At 36.6% G+C, this 27,862-nt stretch overlaps 1 protein-coding gene across 6 annotated transcripts in view; it reads right to left on the reverse strand.

Annotated features, from left to right (window-relative positions):
• Positions 1-27,862, reverse strand: part of BIRC6 (baculoviral IAP repeat containing 6) — a 176,119-nt gene that overhangs the window by 70,766 nt on the left and 77,491 nt on the right. For 5 of the 6 annotated variants that reach the window (XM_063151839.1, XM_063151838.1, XM_063151836.1 and 2 more), the window contains 16 exons: positions 27,352-27,462; positions 25,600-25,733; positions 24,540-24,667; positions 22,198-22,760; positions 19,087-19,262; positions 18,446-18,542; positions 18,079-18,273; positions 16,013-16,213; positions 15,111-15,390; positions 12,381-12,637; positions 11,121-11,229; positions 10,387-10,608; positions 6,674-7,454; positions 5,649-5,792; positions 3,808-3,937; positions 317-448 (listed from right to left, as the gene is read on the reverse strand). In XM_063151839.1, coding sequence (XP_063007909.1) covers positions 317-448; positions 3,808-3,937; positions 5,649-5,792; positions 6,674-7,454; positions 10,387-10,608; positions 11,121-11,229; positions 12,381-12,637; positions 15,111-15,390; positions 16,013-16,213; positions 18,079-18,273; positions 18,446-18,542; positions 19,087-19,262; positions 22,198-22,760; positions 24,540-24,667; positions 25,600-25,733; positions 27,352-27,462 — 3,660 coding nt within the window. The remainder of the gene's footprint in view (positions 1-316; positions 449-3,807; positions 3,938-5,648; positions 5,793-6,673; positions 7,455-10,386; positions 10,609-11,120; positions 11,230-12,380; positions 12,638-15,110; positions 15,391-16,012; positions 16,214-18,078; positions 18,274-18,445; positions 18,543-19,086; positions 19,263-22,197; positions 22,761-24,539; positions 24,668-25,599; positions 25,734-27,351; positions 27,463-27,862) is intronic. The other variant, XM_063151834.1, reaches the window with a different exon arrangement.

Raw genomic sequence — 27,862 nt, forward strand, 5'->3', positions numbered from 1 at the left:
AAGCTCCAGGTGTCTTTAAAAAATGCTGCAAAATACCCTAGCAACAACATCCACGGAGATATCACTGACACATATATTTAGGTGTACATAGAATTGAAAAATTTGTCACAGTATAATCTACTAGAGGCAGCTGTTTCACCAGGAACCAATCTTTCTTGCCTAACAGTCAGTTACATTACAACTGTAGTACCAGCTGCTATGATATTTCTAACCATCACTAGATATAAAGTTAATTATTGGTAGATATTTTCTTCCCCCAACACACTCTGAACACCAGAAAGATCCATTTTATAAAAGATAGAAGAAAAAGACATACCAGAAGCAACAACAACGCTGTAATTGTCCTGAAATCCATTTTCTGCTTTAACTTTTTCTTTCTCCTCATAATTCTTCTTTTCTTTATCTTCCTTCTGTTCATTAATTAGCTTAGCTGTAATACTAGGCGTATCTGTATGGGAATGGAGGGGATAAGGACAAAAAGAGAGGAAAGAAAAGCATTTCAAGATACTAAGTTGATTTTATTAGTTTCTAAGCTGTTAACAAGGCTATTCTCAACTACTGTAGCATTTCAGAGCTCCAACACAGGCAGCAATAGTACGTTTTTACCTATTAAGGTATTACAGCAATTGTCCCCTTCTTCCCCAAAAACTCTGTTCTCTGACAATTTAAATGTGTAAGTTTAAAGTCATTACTTGATGAGCCAAGTGTTTTCACATTAAAAAACACTAAACCACTGCAATCAACCAAAAATGAGATTAAGCAAAAAAATCTCTAGCCAAACCCAAACCCAACGAACCAAAAAACCCACAAAAAATCTTGACAACAAAAAAAAGGAAAAAAAATCCAACAAAAAAAGAAATATCAAAACTTTTTTTTTTCAAGGATGGCTGCAGACTTATTTAAACATGATCTTGTATTTGGGTCTGGATATTTCTTGTTACATACTGATCCAATTTCAGAACTGGCAAATTCTCTTCCTTTGGAAGAGAAAACTGGAAGATGCCTGAAGTACATTACACAACCAAATCTTGAGCTGTTTAAGAGAATATTGGATTACTGCAGTTCGACCATTTTGGTTCAATCACTAGCACAGATCACAACTATCAGTACATTATTAAATCTAATCTAACTTATTAAATCACTGATGATTAGTGACAATGGACAATTTCATACCCTGTGTAGTACAACACTGGCACCAAAATGGCTAAGCAATTCTCTAATTGTTTCTGAGTTGCTTCCACATAGCCACAGCAGCTTTAAGGTACAACCAGACTCAAGACCCAGAAGTAACATGCAGCTACCTTTAACTGTGTGTCACCAGTGGGTGAGGTGCTGAAAGGGATGTGATTTGGCTGCCTGGAAATATATTATGATTTGTGCTTGAAAACATTAGTTATGTCTGTATTAGATAACACTGGAGACTAAAAAGAGATACAGAGTGTGAAACTACTGCCACTTAGGACTCAACATTCACACACATACACTCTCTCTATGCATAGATCTGTGTGTATACATACAAACGTGTGTGTATACATATATACACACATACAAAAGTATCTTTGAGACTGTGTATAGTTTTGGCTTTTAAAATCTTTCATTATTATTACTACTACTATTATTATTATTGAATTTCTGAGTTGCTCTAGTTTTGTCCCATGGACTCAATGTCCACTTACTGCTGAGGAATTTAAAGGTCATTAATAAAATTATTAAAGAAGGTTAAGCAAGGGTATTTTAACTACTCAGGTGAAATCCACATTTGTTGTTCAGTTTTTCTGACTCCAGCAGTAACTCAAGTCTAAGGCGCATGAACTACAAAACAACTGGTACTCATCCAGGCAATCCTATCTACTGTGTACTGCACATTTTCTTCCTATGGTGAAGGGATGCAAGCAGCAGATCTATCAATGATTTCATGACCCCTTTCTCCCCCTCTCTTTTTTTTTTAAGCTGGGAAAAAAGGTACAAAATGAATATGGGTCTTGTGACTTATTCATGCAGAAAGTATGAAATGGTTAATTTGAGAAAATTAATTAATTTAAGAAAAAAGAAGTTAACCCAACGGACAGATTCTGAACAGGATCTTCATGACTTCTATTGCTATAGTGGTGACAGCCTTTTCTTTATTTTCTACCCCAGTCCACCCCTTCTCTCTCTCTCACCCTAAACACACAGCTTGCTCCTCTTATAGTCAAGCCTTCTTTACTCTGTCCTGACCATGGACCTCCTAGAATGCCATACAAGAACCACAAAGCCAAGGCACAACAATGCAGCAGCAAACCCTAAATTATGGTGCCCTACAAAGTCAGCACCATTTTCAATTTCAGACATGACAGTCTACCACATCATCACATTCTCCTCTCCAGACCTTATTAGCACTGGCTACCAAGCTGACAACAAGGCACCACTAAGGCAGCTACTCAGGACAGTTTGTGTCACTGCTCAGCAACTGATCCCTACCTCGTACGAAGTGACCATCCCACCCATTACAGTAATGAGATCCTTGTGCAGTTTGTGGTCAGAAAAACCTGAGTCACATTTCACACATGACTCTCTGGACAGTAAATAAATACAGAATTCTATCAGAAATAGTGAACTATTCCTTGATAAATAAGATTCAAGCATTTAGCTACGAATGGATATTTTTCTATTAAAATCCTAAAACACATCTTGTCCTTTCTAGTATTCTGCCAAATAATATTTTAGTACTCCTATCAGCTTGTTAGGTAACGTTAATTGCCCCAACAAATTTGTAAGTGTAAAAGTTTTCCATAAATATAAAAAAGCAATAGTTGCTTTTAACTCCATGAAAACCTGTCTCATAAATAAAAAGTTGATCTGCCCTGAGTTTCAAAGTACACAATCAAGTAAAACTACATCTAGGAGTGTACATATCTAGTCAGATGAACAGGCAACTAAGAGCACACCCTTCAGTGCACATCATCTCCTATTTGACAAAAACATAATTGCTCTAACAATCTTTGACTTTTCTTTGGTATTATTGAGAACCAGATTTTAAGAGTAAAAATGGAAGTCCTGGATTTATTTTTTTTAAAACTAGACATGTATAAAACTGATTTTTCATTTAACATGTCCAAACAACTTTTATTCTATTTATTACTAGAGGAGAATCAACTTGCATTTTGCCTGGTTTTACCTAGAGAGCTCTGGCATGGAGATGACATCTTCAGTATGAATTCTACTTGTTAACTAAATTTTAAAAAATTATTCCCCATAATCTTTAACATATAGTTCTGTTTCCTGAAGTATTAAATAACCACTAAAATTAAAGGTGGGATTCATTTTAAGATTAAGATGTCTACCATTTAGGTGTCAAAATCCATATTATGGTCTGTGAGAGATTCATCTCTCAGTGTATATTCAAATAGTACAACTGAAAGTACTGAAATTTAAAAAACAAGTAAATTAACTAATGCCATAACACTACCCTCTCACTGAGCGTAATTTTAAAATTAATATCTAAAAGTAAATGATACTTTTCATTTTTCATTTAGTAAGCAAATGCAAATATTTATAGAGCAGACAAATGTATAACCACAGAAATTAGATGAAGCCCTTATCAAGGTCCTTTTCACTGGACATACATCTCCACCTTGAGATGTACCACTAAGTTCCAGGCTATTAACTGACAAAATTTGGGGAAATTTAATGAAAGGATAAAAGACAGTGTGTTTTAAATACTGATATTTGCAGTATAATTTGTATGGTCAAACAAACAATGTAAGTTTTTTTTAAACTGCATTTAAAAAAGAAGCAAAACAAAACCATGAACCATTGCAAACTTGCCTGACACACGATCAAGAACCTCTGCTAGAGTTGTTGAGACAGGCAAGTGAAGAGTACGAAATTTGTGTCCAGCTCCGTACATTGGATGTTGAATTACATGACTAGTAGCATTAATTCTACCTTTGTACAGCTGAAAGGAAGAAACAGTCAACATTAATTATGACATTAAGACTTGAGAAATAAGTTAAATCACTATGTTCTTATAAAGCCACATCAGCTAGATAAAGCTAAATCCTTAGTATGCTAAAAAAGAAAACGAATATATCCTTCAACTTCAGAGGTAAACAGTAAAAATACATCAAATTAGGACATGTTTAGCTTTTTAACTCCAAATAATTTGTTTTGAAAGCCTACAATATTTCAATATTTTTAGGACCAGAAACAGTATGATATCATCTTTGCTTTAAAAAACCCAATCATTGTAGTTGTAATATGAGAGAAAAACCACATGCCTAAGATTTGCCATTATTTAGGAAACAAAACCTTAACTTTGAAACTAAATATTAAAAAATAACAACGTACTTAGAGTAGAGAAAGATGATGTTTTTCTGTTGCTCTCACTTGAGGAGCAAGTTTATTCAAGACTTAATATCTACTTTTTGTTATTATGACAGGTAACTAAGTTACTACTAGTCAAAACATTGCGAATATTTTACCATAATGTATTTTAGACAGCCCTGATGACCTGTTTATGCATTTGAACTTACAGGACCAATTAATTGTTGTGCAATGCAATTGTAAAAAATTTATTTCCTGACAACCAGAACTGAGCTTCTGAAAAACAGTTTTGGTAAGAACTTTTAAGATAAAAATAAGGAATCAATCTTTGAAAGGTTATGTTGCTGGATATTCTAGAAGTATATCCTGTACATCCACTTTATTTTTATGGTTTCTCTTTGCATCTTATAGGAAGAATCATCTCACTAAGAACACAATTTCCCAATGTTTTTAATAAAAGAAACTGAACTATGACAATTTCATGACATGTTTTCTGCTTTTACATATCTAATAACAGGTTCTGTAAAAATCTGTTGTATGTAAAATAACAGAAATCTGGTAACTGATGTTGCCTTGACATTATCAATCAACTTGTTAACAATTATTCAGCCAATTTAAAACATTTAAATGTTTGTGCTAAAACTGTATTTGTGCCTCCTTTTCCATTTTATACTATCTGATACAGTTTCCCTCTCATGTTCTCTCCTGCAGTGCTTTACTTCTGAGATACAAAAACCAAAGCAGCAAATACTTTTTTCTGGAGTATCTTTATCTGGGAGTATCAGATCTTTTAAAGAAACTTCTGGTTTTGCCCTATTTTTTTAGTCACAGCCTTCAATGGAGAGCACTTCAGACATCAATTGTTATTCTGTTCCAGTGAAGCATGTGGAACCATAAAGCATACATCTGCTTTATAAATTAATTCACATATTTGTGACTCTATTCATGGCATTTTGGCTAACTGCTGAAGTATGTCTGCCAATTTTGACTATGACTGATCCTTAATGATACTGCTAAGGACTACTGAACAGATATTGTATCTATATTTATTGCTAGTGTGTAAGGGTACTATTAAAAAGCCTTCTGTAAGATCAATTTCAGTTGTCAGATCCTTCAGAAGAAGTACATTTCCAACAAATATTTTGTGTTATTGTAGCACAGTGCCTTGAATTTCCTTCTAAAATGATGAGTTAAAATTCAACAGTACTTTCATTTCCAAAATTCCATCATGTGTACAGCAGAAAAAAGCTGCTAACATGTCAAACAAAGTTGAATATACTCAGACTTAAGATTCACAGGCTAAATTTATCCCACGTTTACCATATGGTATCAAAAATTCTTACTGGACAAGGGGACTGAAGAAACAAAGTCACTTTCTCATCCTCTAGCATCAGCTGCAAAAAAAGCCTCCTAATAAATCCTGAAATATTTCCAGAGGTTGGGAGGTTCCCACGCTGAGGAGAGGACTGGAACAATTCACAGAGAACCTGAGAAGGCAAAATGATATCAGGTTTAAAATATTTCTACATTTAGGTCTTTAAAATAAAGCTCTACACAGCCAAAGTAGGCAGTGCCTGAGATCCACTTCCAGTTACCACACCAGCTCAGAAATGTGCACCACTGAAGAAAACACCAGCAGCAAATAAGGCCCTTAATATAAAAGTTTAAAACGCTGACTCCAGCAAAGTAATTGTAAACATATAGATTTCTCAAAAAGATAAAAGAAATGAAAATAAAGTAGTCATAAAACCAGCTTTTGAATCCCTAAAGTGAACATTTCCCATGGCATAATGCATTATTACTTCCAGCCATTAACAAAGAACCGACTCAATTTTTTACTGAAGTCTACTTCTTCCTAGAGTATCATTATTTTTAATGCTGAAAAAGCATTTTTTCATTATACTTGCATTCAGCTAGGTCTGCAAGGTTAATGAATGTGACAAAGATTGCTGAATCTGCTCTAGAACGCCAAATGCAAAGCCATATTCTGCAATATCCTGTATTTCCTTGGACACAGGTTGCACAAGCAAACTTCCCAGGAAATCTCCTTAGGTTACTAATATAAAATATGTGTGAAGCTTGCTGTTCAAATTCCATTTCACAAAAGTTTAGCCCTATCCACTTAAACAGTCTTTTGGAGTTCAGTCAAAAGTTTATTTCTCTAAACCAAGAGGAAGACAAATCTATACAAAGGACTGCACAACCATGCCAAAACATTTTTATATGTTTCAGACTCAAATCAACAAGCTAACAATTTTAATATAAATTTTGCCAGTCAATGACAGTTTACAAAACCCCAAGTTATAATAAAGAAAGGTAAAAACACAGAAAGTTTTCAAAGCATTAAAACATTATTCTTCTCTCTCACCTGTGCCATAAGTCTCTGGTTATTAGGATGGCAAGAGATGCACTGGAGGAAGAAAGCAACTGTTGCATTTTCAATTGCTGTCCGCTGCTGAGTGGTCAATCCTGTGGTCACAGTTGAAGAAAGAGAGCTGGACCTGGCACTGCTCTGCTGTGCCGTCATATTGTGTCCTCCAGAGGTAGCACCAGAATGGCACAACAGGAATAAAAGTGCTGTCCACAATGGATTGACTTCAGAGCCACCCAACCAATCCTTCATCATGTGGCTGTTGCCAACTTCTGTCAGAAACCTGAGAACAGGAGCAACCAGGTCTGCCGTGATGGGCATTTTATTAAAGTGCTGTGGAACATGGTGCCTCCTGAGCCTGTCCTGGCTGATATCCATTGATTGTGCAGTGCAGTCAGAGCTGGAAGTATGGTTAAAGCAAAAACTAGCAAGACTTCTTACAAGCAGCGAAGGCAAACCTGAGTCCAGTAACTGCTTGATAGCTTCAGGAGACTGAGATGAGGCAGCAAGAGTAGCCAGGTGAGACTCTGTTAGTGCAAGAGGGGCTTGTGCATTTTTAGAGTCATCTGTCAAAGATGAGCTAAGGTCCTGCTTTTTGCTGTCATCAGTCATAGACAGTCTGTGCTGACACTGCATTGGAGGAGGAGTGATACCCATCCATCCCATCAGTAAGGAAAAATAATTTGGGTGGATGTGGCACATGGAACAAAGCAAGCTATCAACAGCTTTCTTCAAAACCATGTTGCAAGGAAGAGACATGGACCAGTTAAACAGTGACCTGGAGAAGACAGAAAATTGTATCAATACATAGTCTGCCAGTTATTTTTCCTTTTCTATCATTAGTTCATACACCATTTTTGCACTTTTATGATTTACTATTACAGAAGCTAATGTGAAACACTCCATGCTGAACTTGGAAGCTTCTTTTAGATCACGATATCAGCAGGATGCTGATTACCCACAAAAAGCATTTCTCAACTGCATGCTTAAATTTTTTTCACCATACTGTATTTTAAATAGATACAATTCAGCTGCACACAAAAACCAGATTTCAGTCTTTCAACAGTTGTCATACATCTAATCCACTTTTAACCAACTGCAACCTCTTTGTGCTGTCAATTCTCCAAGCTGCAGCTGTTAGGGTCACACACATGATCCTATGCGTGGGTACAAAGGTCATTTACATGAAGGTCTCAATTCCTTGTAAGAACTGAAAGTAGTTTAACATGTTCCAAAATTTTTGAAAATTTCCCTTATTAGGGATTTTCTTAAAGACGCTGCAAAAGAAATGAAAGCAGCAACAACCTTGTTGGTTGGACAACACACCCTTGTTATCCTTACTTGACCTAAATTTAGGACACAAATTAACAACAGAATTATTCCTCGGCTATTCTAAAGTCCTACCTACCTTTGGCATCACATCCAAGTACTACTATCTGCCTGACTGCTAATCCAAGCCATTTGAGTGCAGAAGCTAATTTAGCTCCTGTTATCCAGCTTAAATTTCAGAAAGGGGAATTGTAAAGTAAAATGATAATTTCTTCACACAGACTTGTCTAGAGTATGTGAAGTACTTTAAAACATAATCACTTTTCCAAACTGCATTCACAGTACCTTGACACCACAGATGTTACATTATCTTAACATTTACACACAGAAGTGAACATGCACTTCATGCCATTCAATGCTAGGTTTTTAAATTAAATTTGGATGTATTATTGTATCTTGCATTCCCCATTTGAAGGCAAGGATTGTTTTCCCTTCTTCTGGATGGAAATGTTATTCTGTGTTTAGTCTAAGGGCATTCTAGGAACTCAAGGAACTCTCTGGGTCTAACCCAAAGTTGGATTTATCACAGTCAAAGATTGATAAAACCCCTCCCCAACAGAAAACTCATCTCAGTGGCTAAATGATCTATAACTCTGGGAAGACAGCCACAATTTCCAAAAGTCCACATGTAGTAAAGCTACACTTAACTCTTCTCCAAATATATATTAACACAATCCAAATGCTAAAATCTTCAGCATGAGTTCATGCTCTATGAAAAATAAGTTTTTTTTCTAAATACATATTTAAAAATAACTATGGGATTAACATCCATTGGCCAAAGCAAAAATACTGAAATGGAAAAAGGGGATGATGGGAAAATATTTCCAAGAACAAAGTGATTTATCACATGAAGGAGAAACTTGGAGCTATAGCTAGAATCCATTACAATATTTCAAAAGTTACAATACCAAAGAAAATGAATACACAAGAGAAGTTACTTTTATCAGAAAAAATATTTGCCCATATAACTCTGACAAAAAAGCTCTTATATTTATTAAAGAATATATTTTATCATTTGCTCCAGATGGTGGCCTACATGAGTGATAGTTTTATATCTGGCAGGAGGTAGGGGAACAGGGTCACATTAGAACTTGCATACTCAAACTAGGTATAAACTATCATTTCTCCCTGTAATGAAAACAAGACACTTTCCTCCAAAAGACAGGAACTCAGCTGTGAAACCAACTTTTATATATAGATTTTATATAAATCTAATTGGGCTGTCCATTTTGGAAAGTCTATTTTTATTAGAGCTTTTCCTTTTCAAATGTTAAAATGTGTTTCTGTTAAAGTGTATTGCTAAAAGGACTAATTGACCTGCAATTTAAAATCCTTAAACAGATTCCCATGATGAACAAGCTCATTTTGAATTAAAATTTATCTACATCACTGTATCACTGAAGAGTCTTTGGAAATTGTCTTGTTTCCAAGTAATGTAAGAGTTCCACATGCTTATACCTGTAACCGTAACTTACACACTTGACAGTGCTTTAATGTTTGACTATGCTTAAATGAGACTGCTTGTGAAAAAATATGAAGGTTTCCTAAAACCAACAACAAAACCATGTGCAAAGATCCCTTTATTAACTGCAGCTGCATTCAACAGTACAAATCAAAGATGCCTGACTAATGCTATATCCCTTAACTAAAAGCCATTTTCCTATAAAACGTGAAAAAAGTGTTATGAGGCTTTTCTGTTTTGTTTAACTATCTCTTCCATTTAAACAACATAAATTGCAAATACTATATCCTGTATTTTCATTTTGGGAGTCGCTAAGAGTATACATTTGGTGTTTAGGGTGAACTTCTCTTTAGAATGCATCAAAATGAAGCAAGTTCATAGTTTAAGATTCACTCCAGATTTTGTGCATTCATTTCTTTCAAGTGCAGCTAACCACAAGTGACAACACCAAGAAAACATTACCACCTTCCCACCTCTCAGTTATAGATACTGGATACTGAGACAAATAAAATAATGCTTCGGTAACAGCATCCTAATGAAGATCACTTACATCTACTGTGAAAATTACTGCAAACAATTTCAGCAAGAACAGTCCATCAAAAAACCTCATGAATGAAACCATGAACCAGCTTACCTTTCACATATATGCAAAAATACACATGGATGTCCTGTCTCATTTCAGATTTTTGGGTCTTTAAACACAATTATACCTGGAATATGTCAAGTGCAGCTTTGAGTTTAGAACTACAAAACGATCTGTTTGGATAGGTATCCATTTGTTTGTTTAGCTATCCATTCTATCAATTAACTTCACTTTCCACTACTATTTCACAATAAGTGCCCTTCAAGTTGTATTACATCCATGAACAAAACAATTTATTTACAAAAATAACGTGGTGCTAAACTTTGCTTCACTTACTCAAAGAGTTCCCTGTCCAACAACGCTGGCAAATCGTATTCAACAAGCAATTCGTAACTATGCCACAGAATTGCTGCCACACAATGCAGGTGGGAAGGGGATGGCATCAGCAGCCCATACTCTCTGGTTGAGCTATTGGGACAGATGTAGCTGACCCGGCCACTTTTTTTCATAGCTGCAACTCTTGCAGAATCACTGACCCATTTCAGCAATGCTTGAATTCTGGAAGACAAGATGATGCTGCATATTATAAACGAGAAAAGAAACAGAGTCAAATCAGCTTGCTGGGTTTTTTGTAATCCAATTTACATGTTTATATCTTTCTTTGATGTAAAGCTTGAGAGTGAGCTCAAGCTCTTTTTTCTCAAGACTCAGATCAGGGCAAAATTTAATAAAAAAAAACTTATCTTGGACAGCCAAATGTGAACCTTTGACAGAAAAAGAAAATATAGCAGGTATTTAAGTTCTGACTATTTGTTTTTCAACTGACTTTTCTCTCAAAGTTTTATCACATTTATAAGAGCAGAAATAGAGGGATAAAGAGAGCATTCCCTGAAAAGGATGAAAAGAGCTAGAACAGAAAACTGGGAGAGCTTATTCAGATTTCTGCACTTCCATGTTACCTCCTAACAATGAGATTCCAAAAATGTTTGGTTTTGTGAACTAATATCAAGCCACTGTTTAGCAGGTTATTTTTTGAATATGCTTCCATATGACAACCCAAATAGCATTACCTATCTTTTGTTCCAGGGTCTTGAGTTGTTCCAAGCTGATAAAGAATGTCTATTGTGGAGTCAGAAGAGAGACCATTTAATCTTCCAAACAGTAAAGGGCTATTCAGATCTTGCCGCATTCAAAAAAAAAAGGGGAGGGGAAATAACAGAAGTACTTACATACATATTTTTTAAGTGTACTAATGACATTATTACAGAATTGCAATAGTAACATTGAATTAAGTTTCCCCATTAACATAAGGATGAAATTCCTATACACATCACTGTTTCAAAACTGCACATTTTGTATGTCCAATGTTCATCTTTACTATGAAATGAAAAGCCATTACGACATCTATCAGATACAGAACTTATAGCAGGGTATTCTTCAACATATTCCAAAAAGACATGACTAATTCCAATAGAGCTGTCAAACCTCTTGCTTTACAGAAGCAAACACTTTTTTCAAAATGAAAGCTTATTTAACTCCAATTTCCATCAATGGGATTACAGCTGAAGATTTCCACAGATTATTTCCTATTCAGCTTCTCCTCACTGTGTTTATCCTCTGCTCTGCCACAAAGTACTTTCCTATCTAACAACATTGCAGCAAAAGAGAGAAGTCTATGCTGAAGCACTAACTCATAGCAAAAGAAGTAATGGAAGCCACTTTACAAAGAGTGTTTTCTGGTAGCAACCTCAAAACAGGAACAATTGAATTTCTTTCATTTAGGAACTACAAAACAGCAAAGTGGTATGAAACCATAATTATAAAGCCCCCAGTTCACTAACAGAACAGCTTCTGCAATACTTTACTGTGGGACATAGAACGTAATTATATCTTCATTATGTACCTCTACACATAAATATTTTCAATGTTGAAAATACTCAGAATATTCAGGTGTTCAAAATTCATACTGTTTTACAGACTACTGCTGCCCAAATTCTGCTGCATTCTCCTTAGCAGCATTTGTGGCAGTACTCTTTATTTTAAAACATCAGCATGCAGTGTCTAAAGTAAGAGGCGTTTAGGATACACTGTGCATCTTACGCTGTCTTCAAAACACCCATCTAATTATGAAAAACCAAACAACTCTGGGAGCACTGCTTTATCATGGCAGGACTACCCACATACAAAGACTGTGATACTTGGAAGCCCAACAAAGCACAATGAGCAACCCAGGCTCAGAATCAGAAAGCATCATGTAAATACACTGAATTTGTACTTTTATACAAGCAATGCTTTTAAGCAGCAACTGAAAAGAAATACACTGCACTCACCTGCAGGATCACTCCCTGATGCTGAGCAGTTTCTTAGAAGAATGTCAATCAATTTTAGGCCAATTCTGGTGGACTGAAGCCCAATTTTCACAAGCACAGCCTCAATGTTGGGAGAATGCATCCCACAGTAAGGGGACATTAGTAAAGCAGCACATGTCTGCAACAGATTAGCAGTGGGTGCTGCAGCACTGGCCATCATTCCTTCCAAATCACTTATGTGAGTGAGGCAGTGGTGTAATAATCTTAACCATCCAATACTGAAAAGGAAAACAGAAAAATGAGCTAATGTATTATTTTATTGCATTACTTACCTGTATTAGATTACAGGACAAGTAGTGCAGAAAACTTCTGTGACATGATCAAACATCATCTGAGCAAAGCAAATGACTGAAGACCACAATGAAATACACATTAGTAAAGCTGCTGCAATCATTGGATTAAGAATATAAGAAAGCCAGGGTCTGTGGACAGAATGACTTAAGGGCCTGCCTTAGTTTTATTACTAAGGGTTTTCAAGATTTCTCAATTCACATACATATTTCTTCCAATAGGAAGAAATCCTTCCCTGTTGAGGGAAGGATGAAAGAGAAGGTGTTTATATATGGGGATGGGTGTGGGGAAGGTTTGGTTTTATGGATTGTTGTTTGTTTTTTTTTCTTCTTTGTTGGGTTTTGTTTGCTTGTGTATTGTTTTTATTTACATCAAATGAGTGAAAGTGCAACAGTAGTTGGCATTAAAATTATACACCTGCACAACTTCCCTGACATTACAAACTTTTAGATCATACATATTTACAATAAATTACATGAACCCTAGGGAACCTGATTTAAAATACATCTAGAAAAAGCACAGGAATTAAAAATGTTAGCTACTACATTTCCCTCATGTCTCTCATTCTTTGACAAAATTGTTGAGAAGTTCTTTTAATAATAAATCCTGAGAAATAAACCTATTGTAATCAAATCAATTTGGCAACACATTTATTAGACTTTACACCACAATACTATTTAAACTAGAATCGTGAACAAGATGGCAATCTAAGCTGTATGTGAAATAAATGCCATCTTTCACTGACAAGTTCTCAACTAGCAAGTTGTTTTGACAACTAACCTTTACCACAGTTTTAAAAATGTCAACTTAATTACAGATCCTAAATTAGGCTTACAATTTAATTTCAGAAATCACTTACTCCTAAATCAATTGGATTCATTAATAAAAAAAAAAAGCAAGTTCTCTGCTATGTCTAAAATAAAATTTATGGCAATTTTATTGAATATATGTTTCACATTACTATCACTGTTTTACTGAGATACTTAGAACATTAAGTTGAAAGCCACAATAAAATATTTCAAGAAATGAAGAACATACATTGACCTTTCTTTAGATACTGGTTATTCTTGTGTGACTTTATAACAACCTTTTCTTAAATAAAAACACAGTATAATTTGGCTATAGTAATTTTCTTCACTTCTATTTAAGAGCAAAGACCAATTTCAGTTATACAGCTTTTATAAATGCACAGCTAAAGTATTCATGTTCTCTAAATTTACTTATGCTCTCAAAATTTTCCCCTGCAAAAGAAAGGTTTTCAAAACTTTCCCACGTTCTCTTCAAATATATAACCATTAAGATTTCAAGATTAAATATTTAAAATTAATGAGTTTTTTACAACTTAGTAAGCTAAATTTAAGAGTCAGGAAATGTCAGAAATCCTTCCTGTAAATGAAATTCAAAGTTGGAAAATGCTGACACTTTAAAAAAATTCTTAAAGTGTTCACTTATTTTTATTTTTAAAATGAGTAAGAAACTCAAAATGCCACCTAACCAAATAAACACTTTTGAAAAGAAATCTTGCTGATATGCCAGAATTGTAAGAACCTTCAGCTCCTATTTCTGAAATGTTTGCAAACAGCAATATTAGATATGACTTCCACAAAACATTGCATTCTTCTACTTCTACTCCTGCTCCAATACTTATGTAACTCTGATGACTTCTGTAAGGATATGAAGTATTTTGGAACTCCATTTTTTTTGACAACTGCCTACCCATTAAAAACAAAAAATGCAACTCAAAATGCTCTCCTGTGCTTTATATTCTCTCGCCATTGCAGGGACAAAACATTCCCTTTTACATCTGCAGACTAAGCATGCTACTAAAGAAGGCAGAAGCACTGCTTATTTTTTCTGATGTGTTATTCACATTCTCTGAACAGAGAGAGACATGGTTCTTTCTCCCAGGATTTTTCCTAGGGAAGGCAGTGAGAAGCTCAGAGAAGAAGAGAAAACAACTCTTATCTCTACTTGCTGCTCCTGTTGTTTGGCACATGGGGAATGTGTTATGGAGATTGTTTACCAAAGGTGATTTGTTAGCTGGATTCTGGTGATGGTTGTTTGGACTGACAGGCCAATTGGGTCACAGCTGTGTCCTGACTGTCTCAGACATGGTCAGGTTTTTCTTAAGTACCACTGTAATATAGTATCTCTTCAGTATAGTATTAGAGAAATATAACACAGCTTAATAAAGCAGTTGTTCAGCCTATTGAAATCATAGAGTTAGAGCACATTATTCCCTACGCTGGGGTTGCCCTGCATCAACATCCCTTCATACTGGAAAAGAAAGGAGGAAGAATTTGCTACTGAAAGATCTGACTCAGAGAAGCGAACAACATAAAAAACCCGAACCCTAAACCATGAACGGGCACAAACTGTCCCCTGACACTGGAGCCTTACCTCGTTTTGGAGACCTGGTCCTCGGAGGGCAGGAAGGGGTTGTTGACAGTGGCAGAGGAGGTGTTTCCAAAGGCAGTGAGGCCCAGCAGTTTGATCTGAGAGAGCCCCAGGGTGCTGGCATCCCGAGGACGATGGAGACGGAGGCAGACAGCTGAGGCAACTTCAGCTCTTACCAGCTGGATTTTTATATAGGTGAGACCACTCGTGATAACAGGAGTAGACAAAGGTAACATATTGACACCATCCGCACTTATTTCAACAGACACTGATGAAGGGCAAGCTACAGAGTAAGATAAGAAGGTTTGACACTATTTTAAAATCTGTACCAGTTTGTCTTCATCATGGCTACACAGTCAACACTTAAAATTCAGAGAACAGAATGACTGAAATGGTCTCAGGCAGACACTACTACAGAACTGCAGCTGGAGAACTTCACCTGGGAGAAGGTAAATGTCAAAAAGCACAAGCATTTTGATACATGGTATATACAGTTTATTTCAAAGACTTCAGAGGAAGAATAGTCCTGTCACTGAAAACACTGTATCCCTATCAGGGTTACAACAGCAAGAGCTGAAAATCTCATGCTTTTTCCCAACTACCATACACAAGCATTTTGCCTGAAGAGCCTCGACCAATATCACTTTCTCACTGGGTTTTGGTGAGCATGACAAAGTTTTTTGACATATTTAACATGAATGGCACATGACATCTACTACACCAGAAAACAAGCAGAGGGAGGGACTTCTGTTCTCAAGGAAAGCAGAATTTGCAAGCTTTTCAAACTTATTTTACAGGCATTACTCAAACAACTTCACAGCTTCAGTTCCTCTGATTACACTCTTTGTATTGTATCCCAACCTTCAAATTTTTCAACTAGCATCAACATCAGTGAATCTACTTACTTGCCAGAGAGGCCAGGTGAGGCTGGATGTGGATCTCCTTGAGCAGCACAGCCGCAGGAAGGTGAATTGTGAGGTCACACCAAGCTTCCTCAGGTAAAAATATGTATGACCATGCAGCAGAGCGAGCCCGTCTGTGGGGAGGAGTAGCCTGCAGCAGCACTTCAGCAGGCTGGGCAGTGGGGCTGCTTGAGGTGATTGAACCTTCAAAACAGCACCATTAACATTGATTATTAATGTTTATTAATAAAACCCAGATTACTTTACAACCTGAACTGTGGAAAATATCTTATTTTTCCTGTTTAATCTCTTCTGCTTTATCAGTAATATCCCATATTTAATGCCCACTGCCCAGTTACTCTTCTTTTACTCTGAGCTGTTTTAAATAGGCAGCTTACATACCACATGCATATGTATGTCCTTGAGATTTGCTAGGGGAAAACTGCTGCCAGAATTCTAAACTTACTCTCAAGAGTACATGACAAAAATCAAACCAAATAGAAAGGCGCAGGTTAAACAGCATGCTTAGAACTTGAACTCAGTTAAATCACAGGTAACACACTTTAAATACTAAAATAACAAATTAATTTAAAACCAATTTCTGCAACCTGTTTTCTTTTAAAAGGTTTCACATGAAAACCCTTTCCTAAAAAAAAAATTGTCAGAATAAAAAAAAAACCTGAACACAGTTGCTGCTTGTTTTTCTACTCCTAGCACAAGTTAAGAATGATGAAGGAAGATGTAGGCTGTCTTCCTTAGCAGGTTATACGGCATACAAGACCAGATTTGAGCTGTTCCAAACTCCAGGTACTTGGGGTGTTTTACTGTAAAGTAGCTACAGCCTGACCCCACAACTAAATGTCTAGCAGCAGCTGGACATTGATAAACTTTCATCCCAAAATGAATTGAGCCTATCTCAGAGAATAACCACATGATGAGAATCAGAATGTGCTACATAGACTACCAAATGATGGGAATTGGAATGTACTAAGTGAGGGTAACCAGAAGGGTAATTTTAAAAGCGCACTCCTGACTGAAAGTTAAATATTAAGAGAGATGCCCTCATGGCAGAATATCAAGAACTGCAGCACTTTATAAGCTGGAAGATAAGGTAGGCAAGAACCTACCACCACACATGATTAGGATTTTTATTGTTTAAAGTAAAAAAGAATGAACGTGTGCAGGATTCCTAAATTTACCATTCAGAAATTTATGAAGAGCAAAGTAGAAGATTTCCAGTGGTCCCTATTCTACCAAATAAACCTTTTTTTTATTGTCTTTCACAATGCCATTCTTTTTGACACTCTTAAATCTGAATCACAGGACTGAATGGACTGCTTTCTCATTCAACAATGTCTCCAGAAATTTTAAGATTAATCTCCTTTGGTCAGTGAGACAAACTGCATGAATGCATTCAAGGGCTGCACCAGGCTAGTGGGCAGCCACAGAAAACAAAGACACTAGTACTGAAAAGGAAAGCCTTGGTAAGATATTGCAGTACCACTACCTCTTAAAACACACACATTTTAGTTAACTGGCAGCCATTGTATTGCTATCAAAACAGCCCTGAAATTCTAACAAATGCTTGTGCAGGTCACATGAGAGCAGTCAGAAGCAGATATGAGAGCATCATCAGCAATATCAGCTCCAGCTTCACAGAGCTCAGGCTCATTCACTATCATCCCACCATGCCATGATTCTGTACAAACTCCACCAAAATTGATGTGCCTTGAGAGAAGTTACTGAGTCTCATTATGTCTAAGGCAGATGGTGGGCTGGAACCAGGCATCTCCTGACCCAGGGGAGGAGAAAGGGGCTCACCTTGATGTATTAATTAGACACAGTTCACTCCCTCTCCTTCTCTCCCCTGTCCACATGAAGTCTTACTACCTGTGGTGGAGGGGACTAACCTCATGTCTCAACATTACCCTGAAACATCAGCAACCCCTCTCAAGAGATGATTTAGTAGTATTGGAATATTTGACACTATTGTATTACTTTTTGTTAAGAACTTGATATACATTGAAATTCTAGTAGGTATTAATCTAAGACAAAGCAGCACTACTCACCCAATGGTGCAAAATTGTGAATTCCTTCTGCATTATCAGGCTCAGAAGCAAGCACTCTGGCTTTCAAACTGCTGTCTGTTGCTTTGGTGGGACCAGAATCCAGGAATTTCATTATAGTTGAAACCATGCTTCTTGCTGTGTTAACAATAGCTCTTGTGCTTGTTACCATGTTGTTGCAGATAAGTTGAACACCACCTGTGTATAATGTGGGCACAGAGAAAAAAATACTGCTCAGGAGCACACAACAGATTCCACACAAGCAAAGGCCTGTTTAATAATACATGTCAACACATTTATGTACTCTAAGTGCCAAAAAAGTCTAAATCAAACTCTTTATCTGATGTGGCTAAAGAGAAGACATTCTTACCCATATCATGGAAAGCCTTCAGGGCCTCACTTGTATCCAGCACTCGTAAAATGAACCAGAGCAGTGGCTCAGATAACTGACATGTGGCAAGAGAACCCTAGAAGAAAATAAATTAAGAATTACATGGTTTCATACAAAATTAGTACAGTAGAAATTCAAGTAACAGCTCTCAGCCTCCCCTTTTAGTAGGCAAAACTACCAGGGAAGAAATGCCACCACAGCTAATCTCTCTGCCACCATATACAATGCCATGTTCCATATGGTTCCATACCTCACACAGGGAAAGCCTTTGGGGTATGGAAAAGCTCCAACTCAGGGGGTGAGCATCTTCACAGAAATATGAGTAATGAGCATTAAAATAGCCACAATAAATGTGCTTCTCACTTGCACATAATAAAATATCTGTTCCATCTTCAAGCCTTTAGCCAGAAACATTTACAGGAATGTCAAAATGTTCTTATAGAAAATTCTTTCCCTCTACCACAGGCAACAGAGAAAGGCTTCCAAACTTCAGCACCCAAATGAAGTGAGGCTGTAAAAATGTTAACATTTCTTTTACATAGCAATACTTTAGTTTTCTGACCTTACTACTGATTACAGAATCAACTACCTTGAAGCACAGCAAGCCTCAGGGAACTTACCTGCCTTCCCATGTACCCACAGGCCATGTAGGTAAGAATAGGCTGAAGCATCACTTGAACTGTTGTTGCTTTCTTACTAAGTGTTGTCAGGATAGTGAATAACCCATCTCCAACTGATATTGCATCTAAGCCACCATGAAAGTTCTCATGTTTAGTCAGATGTAAGCCACTTGCACCTAAACAAAAGCAGACAGTTCAAAGGTCACAAACTGAGATCTAACAAACCATTAATAGTACATTAGGAGAACTCAAGAATATTCAAATGTTCACATGGATTTTACCAAGTAAAAATGGACCAGCTTTCAGGATCACATGACTTACAATCAGTGCTCCCAGATAGGAAGACTTGACCCAGGAAGTCAGGAAATTTAAATCCAATCAGACCATAAAAATGAGTGTAGTTGGTGAAGGAAACAGGGTAACTACAAGGATTGGAATCACTCCTAGCAAGAAGCAACTGACATTTAAGATCTTTTTCTGATAATAAAGTGCCCTTGTGCTGCCCAAAACCTCCCCAAATATTTAACACATATATTTCTATCAGAAATACCTCTCCTGGCATTCTGTTTCTCACTATTAAAGCTCGGGATTTATTCAGGACAATTTTCTGAATATCAATTATCAGCAATATTGACTACACATTGCTGAGATTACAGACAGAAAGCAAAACACTGATCTTCCCATGGAAGAGACTACTTCCATAAATACAACTGTCTTACAATCATATGACTGTGATCTGGAAGAGCTATTAAAAGTGGTCTTAGATTTAAATGTAAGACAACCACAGAATAATTCTGTCCCATTCAGAGAAACTGAAGCTGTATGAACAAATAATAATAAAAATCAAGGTGCTCAAGTGATCTTTGGAGCATGTCTTAAACCTTTTGGCAAGAGAACTGCCAGGTGTTTGGTCATTTTTAAACTGCCAAGAAAGCAAATACTGATAAGCAATGCATGCAGAGCAACAAATAAAGCAGTCCTAAGACCCAGCCTCTGCCCAGCCAAGAAAAATTAAATGGAATGAATGATAGAGCTGAAGTCAAGTGAGCTGGATTTGCTGTGAGGGAGGACCTTCAGCTAAGGACAAGATAGGACAGGAGGTGAATACTGTTACTGGTATGATTTTCACAGTTTGTCATTTACAGAACAGAAAACCCTAATGAAACAGACACAACGGTCATAAGAGGAAAACAAGAATGGAAAATGTTTAAATTCATGTGACAAGTGAATTACTCAGGGCCATCCTGGATCCTGACAAGCTGGCTTGCCAGATGCAGTAAATTAACACTATTAGCATAAATGTTGACATGAGAGCCACTACCCATCAGTAACATTTGCAGACATCTTGTTTACCTATCCTAGTAGTACCTTTCCATACTGCATTAGTTATTACATATTTATTACTATATGCTAATAATTGATTTTTGGATCCTGCTGTGTAACCCTGGCTGCAGTCCCTCAAAATGTTTTTTTCACAGAAATTGTCCGGAGAGAGCTTAATATAGTTTTTCTTGAAGGAACTAAACCCACAAATAGCCGTGTTACATCTTCCCAAAATAAATGGACAGATTATTTTCAATAACCTGAATTAAAAATCCTTTGGAAAAACAATCCATTAAAGGGATCAGCTGGCCCAGAACACTAGTTTCAATGAAACACATTTTGAAAAAACCATCTTTCCAAACTGTCCTTAAAAAATGCAGAACAACTGCCAGACAAAAGTCAGTGTTTTAGAAAGACAAAGTTGAGAAGAATATCTGAATTTCACTCCAAAAAAACACACACTCAGAACAAACCACTATTCCCAGAACAAACTACTTCCAGTGTTCATAGTGTATTTGCAATATGACACCAACTACCCAAAGTGATGGAGGAGATGCTCTAGAATTAATTTCAGGACAGTTCCAACAGCACAATGCAGGCTTGTCAAACCCTGCCTCCTGTTTAATTTGACTACTAGAGATAACTATCTCTTCCTCAATTGCTTTCATGCTTTCATAATAAACCACTGGTCTAATCATGAGGGCTCACTGAACAAGTAACTGTTTCCTGATAGTAGCACTGGTTAAGTTTTCTGTCTGCTTAAAAGAGGCAGCACAGAAAAGGCCAGAGCAACTTGCTTCAAAGTAAGAAAATGAGTATAAAGAGAACAAAATCTTACAACTATTACACCTGAAATGGAGTGCAGGTCTTGGTCTATCCTCCTGCAAAATGCTTTGCACATGCAGAAATCCATAGTATTTCAGCCAGTGGTTTACCTTGTGCAAATAAATCCTATGCTACCATCACAAGTAAGTCACAAAGATAGGCAGTCTCTCTGAGAAAATGCACCTCAGATAAATGTCTGACAAACAGCAGCTTTGATTTCTAAGTATCATCATGTCCCTCACTAGTTCATAGCAGGAAGATCCCACCCAAAAATATATGACTGCAACTCCTAGAACATTATGTCAATGCAATTTCTGATAAAACAGAGGAAAAATTTAGGTTCTCTATGAAAGGGACATGATTGTAATCTCTATTTTACAAAAGTGATTTAAAAAAGGAAAATCATCCAATACATAGCAAATAAAATAACTGAGGTAAGGTGTCTTGTACAAAGAAGACTCATCCTAATTCATGCATAGAGGCATTTGATGGCCACACACTGAAATACAGGAAATTCCACTTAAACATAAGGAAAAGGCTTTTCTACTCTAAGAATGATTGAACATTATAACAGGGTGCCCATAGCAGCTGTGGAGTTTCCAACCCTGAGGAATTAAAAACCCAACTGAACCAAGGTACTGAGCAACCTGCTCTCAATTGAGGTGGCTCTGAGTTTGTGCAGGAAGGCTGGACTAGACAATCTCCAGAGGTCCTTTAACATTAAACATTCTGAGATTCAGCAAATTCAAATGTCAAACACATTGCTGTTTGGTTTCAATTACTGTATCCCACCTCCTGTTAGGGGCTTTGTTCATGCATCTGTTCCCCTTTAGCTTCTTCTCTCTTTCTTCCTGTCATTTCTGTAACACACTCTTTCACATCTACACCCAGCTTATGAGATTGCAGAAGTTTTAAACATTTCACCACCCAAGAGACCTTCCATGTTACTCAGAAAATACCTACCAATAATCATGGCCATAGCACTGCTGTTACACTGGCCAAGAGCAGACAAAATCTGGCTCATAATTTGCTGGTTGGCCAACACCAAGTCTGCCACGTATGCAGTTGATCCTTGAGTATTAGGGTTGCTTCCATTGCCATCTTTGCCTCCTGAAACCTTCTCCTCATCAGACACACTGTCTGTAGTGCTGCTTGCTACTGGAACACGGGCGCTGTATTCTCGGTTACTGGAAAGCGGCAGTTGAACTAAAATGTTTATCAGCTTTAATAAATCAAACATGAGCTGATCCCTTGTCATTTCTCCACAAACTGCTTTGGCATCCCCTGGACGGATAATGTTGGCAAAAAGGCCTCCAAAACAGGCTCGAGCACCCACAGAGCTGTCTGAGCCACTGCGAGACATCACTTTGTCCGAACACGTAATGTAATGATGCACAAGAAAGGTTATGGACTCAATCACTGCAGAAATAGTGCTGACTGACACAACTTCAAAATTCTGTTCCAGGGTGAATTCCAAGAGTTTCACTTGAGCATCCAATGGTCCCTGGCCTGTCTGGAAAGCACCCCTGAAAGAAATAAAAGAAAAAAAAAAAAAGGAAGAAAGAGAGATATTACAAGTTATACAGGTTTGGCTGTTTGAGTGTGGTCTTTTTCCTTGATTTTTTAAGGATTCAAAAGCACACCAGACTTCCAATAAATAAAAACTCCAGCTATTTCCAGAAATGTATGTTGAAGCAAAATCTAATCTTCCACCTGCATCAAGTTTCTGTAATTTTTTAATATACTGGTAATTAAACAGCCTGCAGAACCTACTCATGCCACCACCTTCCTGATACCACTAAGGATTAAGAGGTTAGCTTTGAAAAAGGCTAGGATTCATCTTTTGCTTTGTAATTTTGTAGGTAAACACTTGGAACAGTCTATATACAGGCTGAACAGTCCTGTTCAGTTCTTGGTGAGAAGTTTTCTATACTTGCAAGAAAAACTCATGGAAAGCAGTCACATAATACTTTAATATCATGAGGATTACTTAGTTGCTAACAGGAAACCATGATGGATTTTTTTTTCTTCCCATTGATTAATCTTACTCAAACTTTAAAAATTAAATACAGAACAAAACCGTTTATAGAAACAGCCCTGAAAATAATATTTGGAATTTAAGTAATTTTAACAGTAAAATACTGCTTTTCTTTACAATTAATCTTATGATCTGATACTACTGACACAGTACAATTCCATAATTACATGTGTTCTTAGAAATCACCATGTAAATCCCCTCCTGGTGCTTTGCTTCCATTTCATGGCATTTCACAAAAAAATCCTAACACATTTCAAATACTACCCTTTCAGTAGTCTCATTAGCTTATTTTAAACAAATGCTGGCATGCAGACACACACTCCAAGATTCGCTGTGAATTAATGATTTTATTGTTTTATGACATGTCTCATAGAAATCACTGCTCATCTATATAACTTGGTAAACACCACTCCTATAATTTAAGTTACAAAGGTAAAATCTCTTGGAGAAGGCAGAAACCATTTTCTCTAAGATTAGAGAACAGATAACACCAGTGCCACCTACTGGGAATGCAGAACTGAGGAAGCTCATCCCTAATTATGGGAAGCCTCTGTCTGGAGATGAGCAGAACATTAATACCAGAAACATTAATACCAGCTTTCTAGTGTACTTCAGATGAAGCAACTGCCTTATTTCCAGTGTACCACTGAGACAGACTCTCGTGCCCATTGGCTTTGCCTTGAGGAAGCAGAACTGTGAAAGATGAGCCAAAACTCTTCTCTCTCCCATGGCCAGAGGCACTTCTCTGTACCAGTGAGCATCAACAGGCCCCAGGAGAGTGGGACAGAGGGTGTTTTCCACTGTCATGTGGAGAGAAAAAGAACCCACCAAAGATAAAGCAATAAAAAAATGCATATTGCATAAATAGAATTATGCAATCTCACAGCTCATCCTGCCATGTGAGAAAAGACATCTGTACTATTTTCACAACCTATGAATTTCTGGAATCTTCCATTAATTCAGACCTCTCAGAATACTTTTTTTAATAGGTAAGCTCATCAACAGTGTCCTTACTTCAGGAAATTACTTCACCAAGCTTTAAATAGAACCAGTCCAACATTTTAGTGCCTCTATTGACACTGCCTTACACAGATGTGTGTGAATTCCAGATGCACTTTTCCATGTGCCAGGAGCAGCCCAGGTCCTGCTGCAGCAACAATGATGATTTCCATTGACATGGCACATACACATTTGAGTTGTGATTCACAATCACACACATTTTAAAGAAAAGAAGGGTATGAAAGAAAAACAAACATGTAAGATTTACCTTTCTGTTGAAAGTATATGTATTAATTTCAATAAAAATTCACTGAACATCTGAGGACAAGTTGAAGAGAGGTGCACCTGTAATCGAGTAAGAAATTCTTGCATAGCTTGTGTTGCTGTTGGCCCAACCTAGAAGAAAAGACATTTTAGGAAGAATTATATACAAGTAAAGAACATTAATTTCTTTTAAGAACAGGAAAGTATTGCATAGCTTAACTTGCTTTTTGAAAATTTTTACAGCATCTTTACAGAACTAATCTGTATCCATTTATATTATGTGTTTTTCTATTATTAATCACAAGTCAAAAGTAAGAAATCCAGTTCTTTGTCTAAGACTTGTTTTTCAGCTTGAGACTCTCTTTTCAGTAATGCAAACTGTACTCCATACAGAATCCACTTCTGTGCTAATCTGAATGTTTTTTCACAAACTACATACTTAAGTGAGTACTTTAATGGCACTGTGCAGAGTTCAAGTTCTGGAAATGACTACGTATTTTCTTGAAAATTTGCTGGAAAAAACCCCCGTGGAACTACCAGGTGTTTTCTGTCTCTCCAACTGAGACTCCTGGCAAATACTAGCTACAGTTAAGTTCACTTGGGCTTTTTTAAAAATACTATTCATAGATATTTCAAAGATGTAAAAAACAAGAAAACATTAATTGAAATTAGGAGAGGCAGCAGATACCACATGAATTCAGAAACAGGAAGAAAATCAAGTATAAATTTAAGTTCAGGAATTCTTAGCTATTAAAACTTAATCTTCATTGGCATTTTTATCCCAACCCAACAAGACTTTGGGAAAGTAACTGAATGGAAAACTTCATTCACATACGGCATCCTCTCCCTGTGGCAAGTCTCCAGAGAGCTGGGAAAACATACCAGCACTACTGAGAGTGTATCAACAACATGAACTTCCCTATGGCTGCTCATCAGAACCAACTAAGTCTATAACTAGAAGAAGAAACAAGACAAGGATATATTACATTGTGAATGAAAACATTTCTATCAAGTGTCTTGAAATCCTATTGCAACAAGTTTCTCTTATTTTAATTGCTCATTACCTGTGGACTGTGTTGATTGGTTCCATGAGGGTTAGTGCCAGAAAGAAATTTCACTAACACATGAATAAGGTTGGGATCTGACACCAACAATTGGGCAGTACTTTCCTGAGCTCCAATGGCACTGCTTGGACCAGCTTAAAAGTAAAGACATAAAAATTATGTGTGTAATCTTAAACATTAAATGTAAATCAAATATAAGGTTTTAATATAAGATTTTAGTGCAAAACCCTTATATTTATTTCATGACATGGAAATATTGTCAGCTAAACCGAAAACTGCTTACTCAGGACCACAATTTTGAGTTTTCCAGTAAGTACAGATACAACGTCCCAAAACCATCTAATCAGTGTTCCAAGCTTGCTAAGACAGTATTCCTGAAAATCAAGACTAATTTTGCAGGTGCAATAGATACAGACATTTTGATTTGTCTTTTTTTGTTAGTCCAACACTTCAATAAGGCTCTAGTGCATTTTTTAGTTTGTCAGACAGAGACCAAGTGTTCTGTTATCCTGTAAACAATCATAGTATTTTTGTTCTTGGCACATGTATAGACTACTCAGAATAAAACTGTAGGGAGCTTAACAGATAAGAACTCTGAAGACTGGAATTTGAATCAAAATACACCCTTCAGTGATCAAACAAATCAGCTTTACTAAATGTGAAGCCTTACTCTTGCAATAGTAGTATACTGAATCAGTTCAAAGCCCTGAAAAAAGCACAATAAGAAACAGATCATGTGGAAGAGGGACAATGCTTTCTGATAAATGCCATTGTTCTCCCTTTCACAACTGGCTCAGGTGTACAACTGCACCCTGGGGGAGGTTGTAGGGACATTCACACATAGGTCTGAATGTGCTCATCCCTTCTGATAAGGTGTGACTGACTCAAGAGTTGACAGTACATATGCTTGTTAACTAAAGGCAGTTATTCCAGAAATCAGGCCATGATCTATTCTCAAATACTACGAATAAGAGTGAAGTCTCAGTTTGTGCATAAGTCTCTTTCATTAGTTTTTTGCTCTACTTCTTCATCTAATGGCAAAAATTTCAGCAGATTTTTGTGAGACTGAATTCTAAATAACATCACAGAAAGTAAAAATTTTGCAAACAAAGTGCGTCTTAAAGTCAATGACTTGAAATGGCAAATATGAAAAAAAGATTCATAGGCAATATTTAAAAACTACTTCCTTTAATTTCTATCAGCGTTGTGGCAAAATCTCATTCACAAAGTGAGATCATTTCTAGTGTGTTATAGAGCAATATAGAGAATATGAGATATTTCTGGAATGCACAGGGAAATGAAATGGCTGGATTTCTATTTTAATAGATTCAGCTGCTGGGGGCTTATTTTCAGATAGCTTAATATAAGCAGTGACTGGTGCCTGCATATTTCCAAAAATATTCCTACTCTGTCAGAAAAACTTCAATCTCATTCACAGCAACTTAATCACTCCTTTCTGCTACTTCTTCTCATACTACACAACTAATTCCCAGAGATCATTAGCTAGTCCTAAAATGTTTTTTGGAAGACACTGATGACTTACTTATAATGACATTTTCTTTTACCATAAGAGTTTCTGTTTCCCATGGTATAAGCAATTCAAGGAGCTCACTCTTGAAAAGCCCAAAGTTAATGGAGAACAAAAGCATGCATATGACAGAAGGAATATTCTGGAAGTCTTCTGATGGAAGCAACATTCATTTGTACATCTCTAAAAATGTCAACATAAGAAAACCAACCAACCAAACTTACCATTAAGCTGCATATTTGTCATGAGTGTTAGGCTGTGAAGCACAAGGCACCACGTCCGGAGTAAAGTATTAGGATACCATGCCAGAACTGACAGGAAGCTAGTTACTGAAGCTGTCAAGAAAAACAGTTTTTTCCAAGTTTTAATCTTCAAGGTATCACTATAAATTTCTAATTTTTACTGCAAGGTGCTATGCTGATTATTGTTATTAATATTATTGTTCCTTGCATCCATTTTGTTTTGACCATTGTTGCCACTGTTCCTGCAACCACTGTTGCACTGTTGAAATTAGGAAAAGAGGCCTCACCAACAACAGGAACTGGCCTACAGAACTTTTTAGTGTACAGACCCTGATATCTCAAAGAAAATGATACAAAGAAACTCGTTTCAAATGTACTCATGGAAGTCAGTGTAACAGGTTCATTATATCAGGCATTAACATTTTTAATTATCACAAGATACCATAGACTTTGTTAATTAAATAGTATAACATATTGCAAAAAAAAAATAAAA

This window comes from Melospiza melodia, chromosome 3 (genome assembly GCF_035770615.1).
Source record: "Melospiza melodia melodia isolate bMelMel2 chromosome 3, bMelMel2.pri, whole genome shotgun sequence".
NCBI classification, from domain to species: Eukaryota; Metazoa; Chordata; class Aves; order Passeriformes; family Passerellidae; genus Melospiza; species Melospiza melodia.